The sequence below is a fragment of the Natator depressus genome, chromosome 15, assembly GCF_965152275.1.
Source record: "Natator depressus isolate rNatDep1 chromosome 15, rNatDep2.hap1, whole genome shotgun sequence".
In the NCBI taxonomy this organism is placed as follows: domain Eukaryota; kingdom Metazoa; phylum Chordata; order Testudines; family Cheloniidae; genus Natator; species Natator depressus.
In genome coordinates, this window is record NC_134248.1 from 17,173,954 (window position 1) to 17,193,508 (window position 19,555).

Below are 19,555 nucleotides of genomic sequence, written 5' to 3' on the forward strand. Positions count from 1 at the left end.
CTTGTTACTCAGGCTGTAGGTTGTAATAAGGAGTTTCAGTAGGCTGAAGTGCTTCGTTAAAGGACTTCCTCTTTTTCTTGATAACATGTTCCAGTAATGGTGGAGTATTGACGCTAACATTTTATACAAATCATTGAGCTTGTATAACGCCTTTTGGTGAAAGAAGAGTTTAAATTTTATAATGTGAAATGTTTTGATGATTAAATGAAGTTGTAAAGTTTTTACAAAGTTAGGAATAAACAAGTGTTTAATTGAATAAATTAGGTAATTAATTGAATAAATTAGATAATTATTTTAAAGTTATGGGCTTGATTCTGCCACTCGTACCCACGCTGAGTATTGCCTTCTACTTTAGAACTGCTGGCAGCAAAAAATGTTACTTGTTGTGAGTAAGGATTGTAAAATCTGGTTCTTAATGATTATTCTGGGTGCCCAGTAATGCAGAATTGGTGATTAAAGAGCACTGGTCAATTAGAATCTACCTACACCTTGCTGTATTCTTCCTGGCATAAGGAAGGAAAAATTCTGTGTGAAAACTTATTTATTTTATTATTTATTTATGTTATGATTATACTTTTAGCTATATTCCATAAATTATTTGGATTGTCCATAAATAGAGAAAGTGTTTCCTCCCCAAAGCCATTCCACTTTTAATTCAAAAAATATTTTCCTCTTGGTTTACTGACCTGTTAATTCTCAGTTCATTCCTCTTGCCCATAATTGGATTGTTCATGATTAAGGCTGCGAGTCTGTCACAGAGGTCATGGAAGTCACGTATTCTGTGACTTTCTGGGACCTCCGTGACTTCTGCAGCGTCTGGTGCATCTGGCACGGGGGCCAGTCACACCAGCTGCTGCTGGGGCAGTCTTGGGCCATGGTGCCTCCCCTCCCCAACAGCAGCAGGGGTCTCGGGCCACTGTGTCCTCCTGCCCCCCTCAGCAGCAGTGGATGTCCCAGGCTGCGCGCCGCCGCTTCCCTCCCGAGCCCCCAGCTGCCCCCGTCCCAGAGCACCCAAGATTTAGTCAGGGGTATATAGGACAAATCATGGACAGGTTACTGGCCTGTGAATTTTTGTTTACTAACCTGTACATGACTTTTATTAAAAATACCCGTGACTAAATCGTAGCCTTATTCATGAAGGTGGGTGCAGTGATTAATTGGGCCAGTGAGGTCCAAGCAGTGATATTAAACTCCTATATCAGTGTGACTCTTCATTCAAGTCAGATAATTTGCCCAAACTGTTTTGTAAAATCTGGTTTGAATGTGTAGCAATTTAAAATCAGATTGTTTTATGTTGCTTGTATGAAATATTGGTTACAGATGTTGCTCTTGTTACTCTTCTAAACTAAAGTGGAGATACTGGTCTGTTTCTATGTAAAAGTATGTTTTCATTGGAAAACGGACTAGGTGAAACTGGCCTTCCTTCACTTTCTTAGTAGAGATGATTTAACAAATCACGGAATAAATTAATTTAGATTGTTCTAAATTAGATTAAGTGTTCTAATTTAGATTAAGTGTTCATATCACTGAATAGATTATTGATTGAATTTCCTCACATGTATTTATTTGAATATATTTGAGCTTTTTGGAGAAGACTTTTAAAAATATGGCTTGACTGTAAACAGCTGAGTGTTTGATAACCTCTTTTTATTGTTGTGATTAGTCAGATAACTCAGATACTATTGTTTCTGTTTCCTGATTGGTTGAGTATGGGAGCACTTGCATGTGAGAATTTATAATTTAGCTTCCTTGAATACTTGCAGTTACCACTTTGAAATCTGCTTTCTGCAAACATCCTTGCCAATAAATCTATTGTACAAATGCTCCCCAAAAGGAAAGAATAAGAGGCAGGGAGCATGGCAAAGAGTGAGTTTCTTTAAAAATACCAAGTAAATGCTGTTTTAATAAATAAATAAATCCCCTCTTTTTTGCCCATCACAGCTGTCACCTCATGATGAGTTTCAGCAGAAAGACCAAGAACTGAACAGCCCTGTAGCCTGAGTTAATTTAATCATGGAGGTGGTCCCTGTAAAACAGAATTGAGGCTAGCTGGCAGGCAGCATCTGGGAAGCTTGTACCACCACTTCCCATGCTATGATGGTTCTACGGAAGAATGGAGGGTTTCAGTTTGCAGCTTGATATGAATAAGAACATGGATAACTGGTATCTGAGCAGTTTCCTGAAATGCTAGCATCGGTCACATGTGGTTCTCTCTCTTCCTTGGGGAAAATATGCACCTTGAGTTTGAAGGTCTGAAAAGACCTCACAATACACAGCCCATGCTGTAATTACTTCAGCTGAGTGCATGATGGAAGGATCTAATTCTGTGCATCAGGGAAGTCCAGCTTTTTTCCACACCTGATGCTTTGTGCACTCTGTCATGCCCTCTGCCCTTGCCCTAAAATCCAGTATTAGAAAGTTGCTCCAAAGCCTCTTAGTGAATTGTAGTTGTTAAAATGATTTTCTCAGTGGAAGAATAGTGAACATTCAGCAAGAAGACACTTCTGTCCTTTTCTCTCCTTTTCATATATATTAAACTAATGAGTTTATTTTACTAAGAACTGTCTGTTTTCCCTTCCAAGTCTGCCCTGAGTTTGAGCCCCAAAGATGCCAGTTGCTGCTATGGTAATTAGTATAAGGAGCGGGGAGGGAGGATGCTAATACAACAGCTGTTTGCATCACATTGGTCTCTGTCTCTTGTTGATCATACAGCTGTCACCTTATGGGCGAGTGGCATAGTGTCTGTAAATTCACTCCAGGTCAGATCTCTGGAGTTTTCAGAAATGCTAAGTGCAGTACAAGTGGCCTGACTAATTTATTTTTCCAAATAGGCTGAGCACCCATAACTTCCATTTGAGGTTAAAGGGAGTTACACTCAGCACATCTGAACATGAGTCATTTCCATTTACATGCCTAGATGGTGCCCAAAGTCAAGCATAAAAATCAATACATTTGAAACTTTTAGCCTACAAGAGTTAACCTGCAGCAGGAGTTCTGTGCTGGTAACTCTGCATACATCTCGTGCTCTACCTCCCATGACAGCAGCACTGCAGATGCTAATGCCCCTCCTCCACTTTCTCCTAACTCCTGTCTCTCATGTTTCATGGAGGAGATCCTCAGACCTCTTATGCTACGTGATAAGAAGAAACTGGACTATTGAGACCAAATTCAGTGCTGATTTAGGCCCTGTGTAATCCCTTGCATTTCAGTAAGATTGAGCATGGTATAAATCAGTGCAGAATTTGGTTTTTAAGTAGTTTGCACTAAAGTTGGGAATACAGATTTTGGGGAGCAAGAGATTCAGATGCTGACAAGCACCTTTAAGGAAAATACATGCTGGGAACATCCCTGATTTTCCCTTAGGAAGCAGCTGCTTTATGTGCCACAGAGAACCCACATATTGGGAGGCGGTTCTCTGGCCAGTATAGGGCTGGAGTAACAGTTCTGTGCTGGTCCCCTCCTCCATTTTTATTATTGCAGTAGCTCTTAGAGGCCCAGGGGCCCCATTGTGATAGGCACTGTTCAGACAACATAAGGAACATGTCTGGAATGCACTGCACTCCTGCTATTCTCTGCCAGTGAAATGGCCCGCAAAGGATCAATACAAGCTAGTCCATTTTAGAGCCACCATTGGGCATTAATTGCGTCATAAGGGGCTGTGCTCCATTGCTGAGCTCTACTGAGCAGGTGAAGACTTTTGTGTTTACTTTTTACAGAAGATCAGGGACATTGGCCATTAAATCACCACTCAAAAACTGGTTTCTAGAGCTAGTTTTCTTGATTAAGACAAACAAATCCCAAGTGACATGCTATAAAGAATTATAGGCTAAAGTCTGGCTTCAGTCACTAATATCCCTTGCCTTAGCTGTCTCAACTATAGTTTTGTTTACAGAAAATCCAGGATCAACATCTACACATAGATCTTGTCTACACTGGAGAAATTTGGCTGCTCATTCTATTTCTCCAACAAACTCTGTCCTACCAGTTTGCATTCCTGGCCCTGGGTGTAGTTTTCGGAGGGCAGTGCCCCTCCCCTGCAATGACCAGCCTCAAGCAGGCACAGAATTTGTTCTTCTATGCGTGGTCCCATTGGCCTGACTGGAGCTGCCCCATTCCCGCAAATATAGAAATATAGAAACTACACTTATGCTCCTGGCCCTGCTCCAAAAGCAGCGCTTCACCCACTGAACTTCATCCTCAAGTACTACACTGGTCTGACTGCTCCAGGGGTGGAAGTGTGCATGACCATTGCAACAAAAACTCCAACTCTTAGGTCTCTAACTCTCCCCAAAGATACCGGCACTCCAATACTGTAGTGGTCTAGGCCATAGCAGAACAGACAACACTCTTGCTGCAGCTCTCTCACATCTGTGTTTCTGCAGGAGCTTCTGATAAGCTTTTTGACAAGAAAGAATCAGGAGCAAATGTTCAACCTGGCTTCCATTTTAAAAAAAGTAACAAGAAATAGCTTTGGTACCCAAGGACTTATAGGAAATCTTCCACAATTTCCTAGGCTCCCAGAAGCCTTTTAAAATCTGTGAGGAGCCAGTGCTTCAGGGAGCTGTTCTGGGAACTGTGGGATAGGTACCTGGAGGGAAATGAGACTGCAGTGGACCATGGCAACACTAATGTGGATGCAGGGCAGAACTTCAGTCAAACCCGCATGGACATGCTGGTACTTACACTTGTGATGTCTTGCCAGTTCAGTTACCTATAGTTTGGTTCTCTAGTGCAGGCACAGCCTAAGTGTGTAGCAGAACTTTGGTTGGCATGAGATACTGGAGCTGCTTCCTTAGCTCCAGGGCAGAACATTCATACCAGGTGCCAGATGAATCCCTGTCTTTACATCTTTACATCGTGGGAAACTTTGGGCCAGTAGAGAGAGACATATTATTTTGGGAGTGTATGGTGGCAGTGTGACGTAAAGGCTCATCAGTTGGATGCAATAAATCCTACCTTGTGCTGCCTCTAAATGCTTTGCTCCCATGCAGAGTGGGCCATGTTCTAAACCAATTAAAATGGTCTTGGCTTGCAGATTGTCCCCCAGTGCGGACAGCGCATTCCTTTTAAAAAATGTTCTTGAGACAACCTTAGCCACAGGTCATCAGCAGAGTTTGAACCTGGGACCTTCAACACCAGGTACAGATATCTCTCCCACTTGAGTTAAAGTAGTAACTCAGTGAGCTGCTAATTGGCTGTTATCCTCTACATAGACTAGCCATTAGACAGGGATGGGAAAAAATACTTTGTAAGCATGTTCAGTGTCATTGAAATTAGCTGGGCGTTCTCTTTAAAATTCAATGACACAATCTGGCCCTGTACAAGAGTAAGCCATGTCCTTGCCTATAAAGCAGTCTCATCTGCTTCCTTATCCCTGAAAGGTAGTGTTGAGAAATTGATAGATTGATGGGACTGACATTAGGAGCAGCCAAGTAAGAGAATCTGCCCTAGAGCACAAACTAACCTTGTTTGTTTCAGCAGATTCCATTCATGCTCCATTTATGCCTTACCTGAGGGCTACTGGATTGTGATGGACAAAGGATTTACACCCTACTTTGACATATGTTAACCTTTTCAATATGGTCATTTCTTTCATAAAGATCTTTAATCACATCTGTCATAATTGCTCTGTAGGGGCCAGATTCTACAGTGCAGCCTTAAAGCCATCTTACCCATTGCAGGAGGGGTCCGATGGAAGGGTGATTTTCTGTTGTCGAGTGACATAGGAACTCTTGTACCGCTGCTGGCATAGCAGGAAAAAAGGGGCCTGACTCATGCACCCTGAGCTATGGTTATCCTTGGTTGTGTTTCAGCTCCCTTGAGGCCTTTACAGACCATCATAAATTAGAGCATTCCTTAGGCTGCTCTAACATGATAGATGGAGTCCAGGAAATGCAAATGCGAGCATTGTCTAACATGGCACCAGGATTAGGAGAATAGAAACGTGAGCTTTAAGCTACCTTTCCTGACTTGCACTCTGTGTTTCCTCTGTAGTTGAGGATCTGGCCCTAGAGGCTTATGCTTTACTTTTATTGTGACATTTAGTGATTAGTAACAGCATTCTGTTCTTTCACTAGAAGTGTTTTGCTACTTCCTTTTCTTAGGTGATTTTTCGGAGTGCTTTTTTTTCTTCTGAACATAAGTAAAATGAAGTTTGAGCAAAGGCCAGCAATGCAGAAGAGACCTTTCAAAAAAGCAAATTCTTACGCAATAAGATCCAATCCAGCAAAGCATTTAAGCATGTGATTAATCCCAGTGCGCCTGATCCAAAGGCAAAATTAAGCTGCAGTCTCTAATTTCAGTGTGCATTGCGTCGGGCCCATTGACTTCAGTGGGGATACTCACGTGCTTAACTGTTTTGCTGTATCAGGACATAAAGTAACAAGGGCAATTGCTTGTCTGGCTATCTGGCTGCCATTACTTCGATCACTAACCCTGGATCGCTTTATATTTATTTTGTTGCAGGGAGGACATGCAGTTGAAGACACCTCATAGTAAAATAAATGGACAGCCAAAAGGAATTTCCAGGGCAGATTGTCGACTGGGTTCAACGTCAAGTTCCCAGGGGGCCCCGGTCAGTCCTGCTAGACACTCAAACGTTAAGAAGGTGTCTGGCGTTGGTGGAACAACCTATGAAATTTCAGTGTAAAATAAAAAGAAATTTAAAATAAAGAGCCATCCATTAAGCCAGCCATGAAGCTAGGTGCACTGTGAAGACTCAAACAACATCAACCACAAAAGGAGCAGCAGCTGCCAGTGTCCTTTTTTGTTTTTTTTTTCTGTTTGTTTGTTTTCATCTTTCTCTTTTGGCCAAAAAAGAGCTGCAGCCTTATTCTTGTGGGAATAAAATTGTACAGTCCATCAGAAACTGTCTTGAACTGACTGCGGAAACTGGCTACCACCTAGCACCACAACCATAGAGATTATTTCTTTCATGAAAGAGAGCGAAAAAGCCATTGTGTATTTGTCTGTCAAACAAAACTGTCGTGTAGAAGTTGTGCTGTGATGAAGAATTAATCTGGGGTCATGTTTTTCCTCACCACGAGTTTTCTGGCCAGCAAAATCTTGGGACGAGCCACTGGCCTGACTGCTGTTTTCTTACAGACATGGAGACCAGACTCCCTGTTTGCAGTCTGTGTGTATGAGAACTACCATTTGTCCCCAAAGCATTGTCGGTGTTATTCCTCCTGCTTTAAAGGAACCAGGCAGGGCGCAGGCCCTCAAGCATCATGTAGTGTTTTAAAGTCTCTCTCTCTCTCTCTCTCTCCCTACCCCCACCACTTGCTCTGGGTGGGAGGGGAGAAAGAATAGCAGCAGCTTCTCACTGTCCATGATTCGCCTCCCTATGTGTGAAATTCTGTGTGTGTCCATTTGTGTCTTATGGAATCGGACTGCCACATAAGTAAGGATTTTTCATTCCTCCCTGTTACTCCCCCTCCCTCTGTTTTTAAAGGCTTCTGACTCTGACAAACAAGCCTCTAAGACATAAAAAAATTCAGATGGGAAACTATCTCTCTCCTCCTTTTTGTTTATGGGATGTATGCAGTAACATGGTTTATTGTCTTGCAGTGGTGCAGTGTGTATAATCTTAGAGGAAAGTTATCATGATCATGAGTTGAGTTTTGCAGTGTGTGTGTGACTGAGCCAAGCACATACCTAGAGGATATAAATTTGCTGCCTGCCTAATGAGCACCAGCCCTCAGTATTGCTGGGCAGAAAGTTTTTTCCAGTCAATAACTTTTTTCAATATCAGTTATGTCCATTTAGTTCTCTGGGCTTTCCTCCTTCTCCTGCCCTCACAAAGCTATGTTTACCTTGTTGGATTTTGAGGCAGCATTATTTTAAGAACCAAAAAAGAGCCAGGCAGATAGCGTATGGAATCTCTGCCTTCTGACTGGCCCTTCAGAGGTAAATAGGTTTTGCTGGACATCTAAATTCATCTCCCCTTCAGGATGTCGGCTTCAAAGGGAGTAATGTTTTCTCTGCATGCCATGCTGAAAATGGAGAGATCTCCAGATATTTGATAGTTAGAATTTATGTAACAATACATAAACACTAAGATTTATTGTACATTGTGGAAAATACTGACCTCAGCTTTGCCTTAGTTAACATTTGCCTCATGATTCAGTAAATTTTGACAGCCACCTCAATATCTGCTTATTATGTCCCTTGTATATCACATCTCTTTTTGAGAGGTTGGATAGAAATGTATGGGGTTAATCATGCTTCTGAGTAACGGTCTTGGCTTGAACCAGATCATCTGAAGAGAGAAATTTGGAAATTAACATAGCGGAAATAGACCTAAAGTAATAGTGGACAGCAAACTAGATATAAGCTTGCAGTGCATTATGACAGCAAAAAGGCCCAGTGACATTTTGAACTGCATACACAGAGGTATCAGAGAGCAGAGAAGTAATAGTCACTCTATATAGGTTTGGTATAATTTTATTTAGAGTATTGTCATTAGTTACAGGCACTTTATTGCCAGAACGATACTGGGCAGAAACGATACTGACAAACTGGATCAAGTTCAGAGGGGAACAACAGATATAAACAGAAAGCTGGAGAGGCTGATTTATAAAAAGATTAAGAGGTAAAAATATGTAATTAATTGACTGCGCAATGATTAAGGGAAGGAGGTATGATAAGCTTACAGATATGGAATTTAAAGAATGTAGTCCCAAAGGTGATAAAAGGGGTTATCACTGGTAGCAAATGGCATATATTTAAAAGGAAAAACATTAAGCTAATAGTAGGGGAAGGGGTTGTGGAATAGTCTTTTAGTAGGAAGCCTGACCACTTAGAACATTTAAACTAAATTGGACAAAGTATTAGAAAACCTTCTACAGGGAGCAATTGTGTACTGGCAAGGGGCTGGTCTAGATGGCCTTATAGTTCTCTTCCATCTTTAATTTCTACTCATCTGCAATTCCAGCACAAATTTAACTCCTTGAGGGGTGAAATTCATCTCTGTGGAGGGAGTTGCACAAGGTCTGTGCATCACTTAAGTACCACTTAATATCACACTTAAGCCATCAAAACAGGGGTTAATTGGAACATAGACCTTGTGTTGGCAGTCTGTACAGGGGCAGATTATATCACCCTGAGTGATTATAAAACCAAGCCATCCAAGTGAGGCTTTTATATTGCACCAATGTAGCTTTTAAAATATGCATCCCATGGCACTACACTTTGAACATACTTTACGATGTTAGAAAAGAAAAATCCACATATTTTAAGGGCAAATAGGTCTTTGAAATTACTATATAAGCTCCTGAGCAAGAATGGCTCAATAAGACTAAACACAGTACTATATGTGTAAACCTTTCAAACACTTATAGCCAGGGTTATTTAGCTATAACTCATGGGGAGAGAGGAAGAAAAATGATTGCACGGGGGATACAAATAATTAGGTTAAGGTGCAGTTCTATATACTTTTTCTGAAGGTGGTTTAACTAGAGTTAAGACTCATCTGGCACATTAATAGGCTTATGATGGTACTAAAATTCTTTTTTGAAGTTTGCATAATAGAGTAATGTGAATGACCTGGAGATGGAAGTAAATTTTTCAACTCTTCCTGGAAGTAATAATCTAAGAAATAATCTGAGATTGCACTCAGAAAAGTCAGCCCCATTCCCATCTAAAGCCCCAGTCCTGCAATTGGAGCCACATGAGCACAAGCATCTGCTTGCATAGTTCCTATTGGATGAGTGGGGATCTACTCATTAGCAAAACTGATGTTGACTTTGGGAGCAAGATCTGGCCCATGTTATTTTTTCAAGCTTTCCAAAATTACAGTTCTTTAAGCATTTACAAATTATCAATGATGTGCTATCTTTACTCACATAGTCCTTCAGTGTTTATAGACAGTAAGGCCCAGAACTTCAGATGGTGTGATTGGGTGTAGCGCTCTTTATGTTGGATAGAGCTACGCCAATTTACATTAATTGAGGATTTGATCCCCTGGATCATAACAGAAGATCCACTGCAGGTTAATATATTTTTAAAGTAGCCTCTTGTTTTGTCTTTCTTAATTTGTGCTTCAAAAGTCTTAAATCTTTTTAATATGTTTTTATTTTTAGCAGTAGATTGTATATTATGTCTATTTCTTATTTAAGAAACATCAGGTTTTCATTGCAAATCCCATTTTATTAGCATCATTTCACTGTTCATTCATTCCAGTTTAACACCCCAGTTTCATTTTAGTACAGTGTATCCTGAGAGCTATAGCTTTAATTAACTGTATAATAAATAGAGTAACATGATATTAAATGAACCTTACTCCCTGAATGGGTGAGAGAGGAGATGTTTTTACTTGAAGCCTTACAATTTTTCTTTTTTTTTTTTTTTACTTTGTGTGTTGACTTAATAGGAAAACCTGCATAGCAATGAATTTGAAACGGTGGGCTAAATTCTGCTCTGACTTACAACTGTCATTTGGCTCTGTATATTGAAAACTGGATGCAGAAGTACCTGAGTGAGCAAAAATGTTGTGTTGTCTGAAGGGGAAAAAAACCTCAGGGTTCTATATTTTCATGCAGCTGGGTAATAAAGTTTCAGAGAAGTGCAGCTTGTGAGTAAGTATATTAAAGAAATCTCTACCTTGCATTATTGTGGGAGGCTATCACAGGAAGCACACAGTCAGCACATGTTTGTATTTACTTTTTAAATTAAATAAAACCCAAATTCAATCATTTCTTTTGGTTAACCTCAGCTGTAAGAGCTACCCAGACCTATGCTTTAATGTCAAAAATCTGATATGTGGCAAATTAACTGTTTGTCTTGCTGTTTTGAAAGTGGAACCCAAGCATTATCTGAACTTTGCCTAGGATAATTGCATCATGAATACTATAAGGAAGCCTCTTCAGATGATGGCTGCACTCCTATAAAGCTTAAATGATGTGGAAATTGCAATGCAGTTTTCTTTGTACTATACCTCTGGTCCAGTCTAGAGATATATATTTGAAGAGGGAAGGGTCGGGAGGGTCAATGTTGCTGTCACGTAGACAGTTTGGGACGTTTATGTTGACATGTTTTTACGGTCTATGTTGCACCTGTTCTGCCTCCTTGAATTGTTGGAATGTATCTGTGCAGGCTTTGTGGAGCTCTGTCTATAAAACATTTTTTGGCTCTGGTAATACATATATGGATAGATAGATAGATCGATAGATATATTTAAATGCTTGAGTTACTTTGGTATTTTAAGGTGTCAAGTTTTCCTGGTGTTTCTGCATCAGACTGTATAGCTTCAGTATTGTCTAGAAGGCTCATATGTTCTTTCTGCCCCTTTTCTGAGGCCTTGTTAATATTCCATTGATTACATCACATTCCATGGGCGAAATCCTAAGTGGCCTTCAGCTCCCCCTGACTACACTGAAAGTTGCAGATACTCAGCACCATCCATGGGCTGGCCTCCATGTATGTGTAAAACGTAGAAGTGTGTGAAATGTGGTAGTCTTGCATGGAACAAAGGTCAATCTGGATGCAAAAACCTCCTGTGGTAAAACACAAAGGAAACTAATTGTATCTTAAATACCTTCTTCCAGATGCCTAAAAGAGGGTGGAAAACAAGATGAGATGACTCCTTATCGTAATCTCTGAAGGCACTAGTATTGCCAATGATTAACTGTGCTATCCAGGACAGCAGGATGTGTACATCTGACAGATAGCCAAATTCCAGTCTGTCTAACCGTCTCTATCAACCCGTTTGTTTCTAGTCTGTGTCAATATGCCAGTTAGGTCTGTGTTACTAGTTTATAGTTGATACAGTTGCCAAACCCTCTTAAGAGCAGCTGCTGTGGGATCTTAGAAGCCATAATGTGCTGTATGGTGACACTGAGAGAGGATTCATTCATGAAGGGTGTTCATTGTAAATGCTTGTCATGCTTGTGTTCTGGAGTCTCTTTGAATGATAAAGATTAGGCTATATATATATAATGATCAGATCCTCAGCTGGTGTAAATCAGCATCGCTCCATTGACTTCAGTTGAGTCAAATGGCTGAGGGTCTGGCCCACTATATTTTATATAAAATCATTCCAGCTTATTCAGATGTTTTCTATAAGACACAGCTAAATTTACTAAGTTAGCATTAATTTCTCTGATTTCTTTTTAGAGTCCTGTGGGTTCAAGTTTCGGCTCACTTTTAAAACTAGAGACGAGAACGTAATATTTGAAACAAGGAGAGACACAGATGGGAACTACTTGTGCAGGTGAAAATAGCTTTTAGGGGAAGAACAATTATATACTAAGTGGATTTGAATTACTGTCAAAATAATTTTTGTTCGTCTTATCACAATAACTGGAGTTTTTAAAGAAGACATCTCACAGCTCGTGAACCTGTATCATCGAAACATTTCAGAAATGTCTCGGTTAGACATTTCAAACTATATGGTGAAATATGATCTACTTCCATAGTTAAAAAGAATTCTAAAGAACCGATGGTACATTTGACTGTGCCTTATAAAGATATATGATATGTGTATATATATCTATATAATATATACATAAGTGTGTACATATATTCAGAGAAAACTGGTTACAGATCTGCTCATCTGGTATATTTTAAAAGTGCAACTGATGTTTGTTTACAGAAACAAAATTAGGGGCTGTGTCAGCTGCAATATATATACCAAAAATATTTGTTGAAATACAAGCTGAAAATACAATAGAAGATTAGATCAGAGACAGCATCTCTGCCAAAGGGTTCTCTTGAAGGCTCTGAAAAAGTAAAATCAAGTAGGTGGCAGAGCAAGTTAAGACTCTTTTGAGGAACATTTAAAAAGAGGGGTGGTTATGAAGACTTGCGGAAAACCGGTGTTATTATCTTAGACCTTGTCCTTCAGGTTAGTTCCATATATTTATTTTCACTGGTACACCCTCCTATTGCCCCATATCTTATGTATTCACCTTCTTTCAAAGCCACTGTAGAAAGCAGGATACAGGACGTGATGATCTTGCTGTGGTAAATCCTTTGTTCCAGTTCTGTTCTGTGCATGTCTCCATATCCCCAAGTGTGTGCAATATGGCTGTCTTAGTATATGATGTCTATTAGCATACTTCCTGGACCTGGATCTACAAAGAGGGGAAACATGCCTGGTGCTCAAAGGAATAAAGCAGGGTGAGTGTGGAAGGGTGAGTTGCATTTCCTAAAAGAGGGTGAGAGGATAGAAAAATGGAAGTAATTCCTCAAACAAAGCAGACTTGGAAAAGCTGGCTCATGTACAGCAGTAAGACACCTTGTGTTTCATTGACCTTGACAGCATTTCATTAGTCCTTTCATGTGAGCAAACTGACCTCAAACAATTTCTTCCTCAATAGACACACAGCCATACCCATGTACTCAGCTATCGGATGAAGTGAGCTGTAGCTCATGAAAGCTTATGCTCAAATAAATTGGTTAGTCTCTAAGGTGCCACAAGTACTCCTTTTCTTTTTGCGAATACAGACTAACACGGCTGTTACTCTGAAACCTGTCATTATCCATATTATCTTTCCCCTACACTTTCTTTCCCTCACACTATCTCATGCCATGTAGCTATCCTGTTACATTTCGTTCACATTCATTCCTTTTGGTGGATCCTTCAGACACTTGTACCATAGAACTGGGGTTCTCTATTGCTCTTCTTCAACAGTAACTGTTTGTGGGAATTTAAGAGGATTAACACTAGCTGTCCTCCATGTATTAGATCTAGTGTGTAGATCCACTCCCGGAATATCTGGCCTCAGCAACAATAGCAGATGTGGAAACACTGGCTGTCTGGTCAACATGAACATAATCAGCATCTGCAGATATTCCACCTATCCATTCCTCATTAATCAAAGTTGCTCAGGACTTCTTGTGCACAACCCTTTAAGTGGAGGCACCCAGTTTGTGGTCCAGTGCTATCACAGAAGAGTATGTTATGATTTATGGGCCACATTCTGCTCCGTTCCTGGGCCTTCCAATAGTCAAACAGAATCTGAAAACTCCTTATGGGAGAAGAGAAGTACAGCCAACACAAAAGTTCAAAAATTGCTGTTTTGTTCTTTCTTTTTCTCTGCATTCTTCTCTTGCGCATTCAAGGCACATCTGGGTCATATTGTCAAGCTTTTCTTCACAACCATAAGGACTTTATTGTTTTAAAGTGAAAGCAGTGATTCTCACATAATCATGACTCCGGGAGCTGGGGTTTTAAGCCAAATATCAAAAATTCTGAGACTTGCCATAAAATCCTGAGAGTTGGCAACACTGTAATGTAATTTCCTAACAAACATCTAAGGGGAGCCCTATTTGCAAAGTGGCTGTTCACAGAGGCTGTCTCACCACAGCATTATTGTCGTGTGACTCTATAGAGTTACACTGGTGTAAAACTGGGGTAACATAGTGAACTAGAGCCCCATAGCCATCTCTATGTTCTGACTAGCAAAACTCGTGTCTCAAAATTAATCCTTTGGCAATTCTCCTGCACTTGTTTGTTTGAAAAAATAATATAGTTACTTTCCTGCCTACCCTGACCAAGAAACCATCTGATGGTATGATATGGATTTTGTTGGCTAGTGTATGCCCCAAATTTGGGACTTTCAAAGCCAGATTATGGGAATTGGACGTCCAATCCCTTTGACAGCTTTGCAAGTCCCAGCTTAAATTTAAGCTTCGTTGAGACAAACAAAGGTAATATTCGTGCTGTCTTTAGAATTCCAGCCAAAACAACTTCTTGCTTGGATTTCAACATTGCCTTGCAATCCTTGTGCCAGCGCATGAGAACTAGATGAAGAAACTGACTGGAAACAAAAATGAAATTGTCCCATCTGTTTTCACTCTGAGATCTGTTTGGAGTGCAGAAAGCAAGCAAAGAGTAAAAAATTGACTAGATTTCTTAAATTATTTCAGTTTTAAATGATCTAAAGTATCATTGTTAATTACTTAAGTAAGACATTTTGTATTTTAAAAATTTCCCCTTTGCAAAAAACCAAAACCAAAAACCGTCCACCTTACAAACGTAAATGGTTTAAAAGCCTTTCTTGTAAGAAGGGTATGTAGGTTACCAGCCATGTAAAATCCTCAGGACCCTATTGAAATTTCCAAGGTTTATTTAATCTCTTAAAAATCCCACCACTCTGTATCAGTGCTCACTTACTGGCATGTTTTTTGCTCCATGGGGTCAAGAGTACCATTCTGAGGATGCACTTAAGCTATTGCCTGGACTTGATGCCTGCTGGGAAAACTTTCAGTGAGATAGTTTAGGGAAAAGATTAAAAGAATATATCGGGTTTGCCTTGGAAAAGTTGATGCCTGAGTAAGAGATTAAGGAAAAGTTAGGATGTCATCTGAGGAATGTATCGCTTTGTAATTACTGTCCATGTTTTGGAACCAAAGTGTCCTTAAGTGAGTGTGTATTGAGCCACAGCTGCACACATGGTCCTCAACGGAGCCTGACTCTAGGGCTTTTCACACCAAAACCCCAGCCTTGGCCACCTGAGATAAACAAGTAACTCTCTTAGATATGGCATGAGAGAGTACCTGTTTCCAGAGAGACATGATACCACATATTAAGCCAGTGAATTACATGTGCACAGCTCCCAATGAAGTGGTGAAATCCTGACCCCATTAAAGTGCATGAGTTTTGCCATTGACTTCAGTGGATCTTGGATTTCACCCAATGTGTAATTCTTAAGTGGCACCTTTAGGGCATAAGTTATCTAACATTAGAACAACATTTAGGGCTCCTAATTAGAACTGGTCAAAAATGTTCAATAATTTTCAACAAACAAAGGGCATTTTTTGTGAAAACTTTCACCAATATTTCCCCATTTTTTGACGAGCTGTACTTCTAATGGTCCTGCTGCAGCACTCCCACAAAGCCTGTGTAAAAGGGCTCTATACAGGGGATCTAAAAGGGCCTGGGATGAGGAAGAAATCCTTCATCCACAAGCTAAGGTTTTGGTAATGGAGCAGCTAAGCAGTACTCAGCTGTCTTCCTGCATCCACCTCCATGGGAAATTTATACCTGTGGATCATGGGCCATGGATGATAGGTCAGTTCCCGTACCATGTCCCCAGACCACCTGCACTGTAGCAGAGAAGCACTGTGCCTATGGAGGTGAATAGATTCCGTGTGGTTCACATACACTGGAACCAGAGCAGTTTCACTGTGTTGAAAGACTCCTTCACCCATTTTAGAAGAGTGACAGCATATGGTCCTAAGTTACTGAATGTCTTCAAAATGCTTCAGGATCCTTGGATGAGAGGCACTAGGGGATCACAATTTAATATGATAACTTCTATTATGGCAGACAATGCCCACAATAATAATGAAAAACACCGGTGTTGGAGGGAATAAATGTTGTCCTGATTGTTCGTCTTGTGAGATCACACATTAAATGAGTTCATGCTACCAACAAAAAATCTTTCCAAATATCTCTATCCTTTTGCTTTTATTTGTTTGTTTTGTTTTAAAGCTCTGGAGAAGGCATTTGATACAAGATTTTTGATACAAGTTAATGGTCTGATCCTGCTGCTTTAGTCAGGAAAAACTCCCATTGCTATCAATGCAACATCTGAGTAAATTCAGTGCATTTCCTTGTGGGCTCAGTCCTGCAACCCTTACGCTGCTAGTCCAGTTGGTCTCAGGATCAGCCCCTAACTGTCTCAGTGAAAGATGTCTGCAAGTATAGATTTTAAAATAGGGAAGCAAATGCTTGTAAATAGATGGGTTAGGGTATGAACTGAGTGATTTTTCAGAAAAGTTTTATAACAAAATGCAAACATACAGATTACTTCCATGGAGTTGGTCACAATCTAATGTACATTAGATAACAAAATGTGCAAATTTTGCACAGGTATTTTACTGGCATTTTCCCAGCATTAAGCTTTATGATTTGGAGAAACCAGATATAGTAGTTGTGTGGTCAATGTGAAGGGTGATCTGGTGGGTAAGGCACTGGGATGGGCTTCAGGGGAACTGGGTTCAGTTCCTGGCTCAACCACAGATTTTTTATTTGACTTTGGGCACATCAGTTAATCTCTCTGTGCCTCGGATCCCCCTGTATCAAATGGGGGATACTGCCTCTTGACCTCACAAGGGTGTTGTGAATCTCTGCCAGGGCTCAGATCCTATAGTGATGAGGATTAGATAGAGACACCCCATAGGTATCCAGGAGCAATTCGGTAGCTGTGTGCATTTTCAGCTCCACGCTAAAAACTTTAGCATCTTTTTAAATCACTGCTTTGGTGATGGAGTTTTGAGGCTGGTTGTCTGATGGATGTTGTTTATGGGAATCTAGGTCTCAAACACTGACTTTGAAAGACCAGTTTAGCACAGATCCATAACAACTTTCTGCTTGATTCTTTCTTTGACTTTTTGAATAGTTCCTTATAATGTTTATCCCGCTGCCAATAATACCTGCTTTACAGTGTCCTATTTATTCCAAAAGGGCATATGCATGACTGCCTTAAGCAATTTAGCTCTCCTTTCCCTGCTTATTGGGATGGTTGTGCATATAATTTATTTTTTCAAACAATGAGCAGAAATACAATAGAATAAACTGCGGTAGATTGAGTGGCCTTAGAAAGAAGATACTACATCTGACTGAACTGTGGGTTTGCAGCACAGAATACAGAGTGGTAGTGGGCTTTTGGAGCCGCTGCCAAGGCCCGCGTTGCTGAGGAAATACAACTTTTTTTATTTTTTCTTGAGACCTAAAAAGCTACTATGTTGCCATGACAAAAACGTTATTACTTCCTGTCTTTTTGTGTCCATTTTAATGTTGTACAGAAATACATAAAATATATACCTAATGCCCAGTATTCATAGCACATGAAGGATATCAAAGAAGGAATAAAATCATATATTGGTGTACAAAACATATCCATTGCTAAGATGATCCTTTCTGCAGGACCCTGTTTTTAATCATAATTTGAAAGTGGTTGGGAGGATTAGAAATAATAACTGTTTGGGATGTTTAAGATATGAAAACACACCCTGCTTTTAAGGGCTAGTTGGTTAGGTGTGTGTGTGTGTGAGAGAGAGTGTGTGTAAATACAATTTGCATGAGTTTATTTAAATGTAAAGGCAAAATAAATATATTTATTTTCACTTGTATTAAAGCACAGAATGGCTGCATTTTTCAAAACCTGTAACCCTAAGTAAGAAAATATACCATGGTAATTTACTGTATTTCTCCCTCATTTTTTTTACCGAATTTATAATACTGTTCTCTCTGGTATTTTGCTTTTCATTTAATTTCCAAAATAAATTTTTTCTTGTGTTTTATCTACATGAATTCTTTAGATATCTATACAGACTCTTTTTATATATATTTAAAGTGCTGGAGATTGCAGAGCCCCATTTTAGCATCATGTCATGTGCTGGCGAAGGATCTTTATTCAGGTTGTGAGAGGTTTTGTTTATGTACTTGTAAAGATAATGTGGAAAAATCACACACAAATCAGTTTCCAAAAAAAAAAAAAGGAAGAGGGACCAGAGCAATGGCCCCTCCTCCTGCCCTATCCTCCCTGGGGCTGTGAGGGTGCGCCCACAATCCTTGTTCCCCATGGAATATTCTGCCTTCTTTCATAGCTTCATAGAAAGCCAGAAGGGACATTGCGATCATCTAGTCTGATTTCCTGGGTAACACAGACCAGAGAACTTCTCCAAAATAATTCCTACAGCAGATCGTTTAGAAAAACATCCAATCTTGATTTTAAAACTGTCACCGCGACTCTTGGTAAGTTGTTCCAACTTAAAAATGTACATCTTATTTCCAGTCTGAATTTGTCTAGCTTCAACTTCCAGCCACTGGATAGTGTTATACCTTTCTCTGCTAGACTGATGAATTAAGGCCCTCCGCCCCCTTAACTTTCTCTTTGTTAGACTCAAAGAGCTCAGTCTGTTTAGTTTATCACTATAAAGACATGTTTGCTAATCCTTTAATTATTCTCCTGGCTCTTCTCTGAATCCTCTCCAGTTTATCAACATTCTTTATTTATTTATTCATTCATTCCTGAAGCAGACCACTTCCCATTGTTCCCTCTTGGGCAGGGGAGCTCTGCATAACCCCTTACTATGTGTAATATGCACCATCAAGCCCTTTATGATTTGTCCTTTTGACAGTTAGGGTGTTGTTATGAGCTGGGTGAAACCTGATGTGCTGAATTGTGGGGAGGGATAACTCAGTGGTTTGAGCATTAGCCTGCTAAATCTAGGGTTGTGAGTTCAATTCTTGAGGGGGCCATTTAGGGATCTGGGGCAAAAATTGGGGATTGGTCCTGCTTTGAGCAGGGGGTTGGACTAGATGACCTCCTGAGGTCCCTTCCAACCCTGAGATTCTATGAATTAAAACCCATTAAGCTGGATAGTTGTGCACTCACCCTTCAGTTAGTTTAACTGTAAGCCTAAGCCCCCACCTAAGACAAAAAGTGTGTGTGCAACTAGCCAAGCACTTTTGACTGAATATTGTTTGGGATCGGAGGTGAGAGAGAGAGAGGAGGCCCTGGTCAGGAGGAGGCGCTCAGTAAGCAGCAGTCCTGTTACAAACTGGCATCATTGGCAGAATCTGACACCCCTCTCCCACCAA

At 40.2% G+C, this 19,555-nt stretch overlaps 1 protein-coding gene across 7 annotated transcripts in view; it reads left to right on the top strand.

Moving 5' to 3' along the window:
* ZDHHC8 (zDHHC palmitoyltransferase 8) overlaps positions 1–19,555 on the top strand; it is a 236,483-nt gene that overhangs the window by 163,892 nt on the left and 53,036 nt on the right. The window contains exons 11-13 of one of the 7 annotated variants that reach the window (XR_012642040.1): positions 6,466–7,402; positions 10,373–10,577; positions 12,115–18,671. The exons of 1 other annotated variant lie outside the window; for it this stretch is intronic. Coding sequence is in view for 3 of the 6 variants with exons in the window: in XM_074973323.1 (XP_074829424.1) it covers positions 6,466–6,649 (184 nt within the window). In the remaining 3 variants the exon portion in view is untranslated. Of the gene's footprint in view, positions 1–6,465; positions 10,971–12,114; positions 18,672–19,555 lie in introns of those variants that run through there. 5 more of the 7 variants (XR_012642039.1, XR_012642038.1, XM_074973325.1 and 2 more) reach the window with 5 other exon arrangements.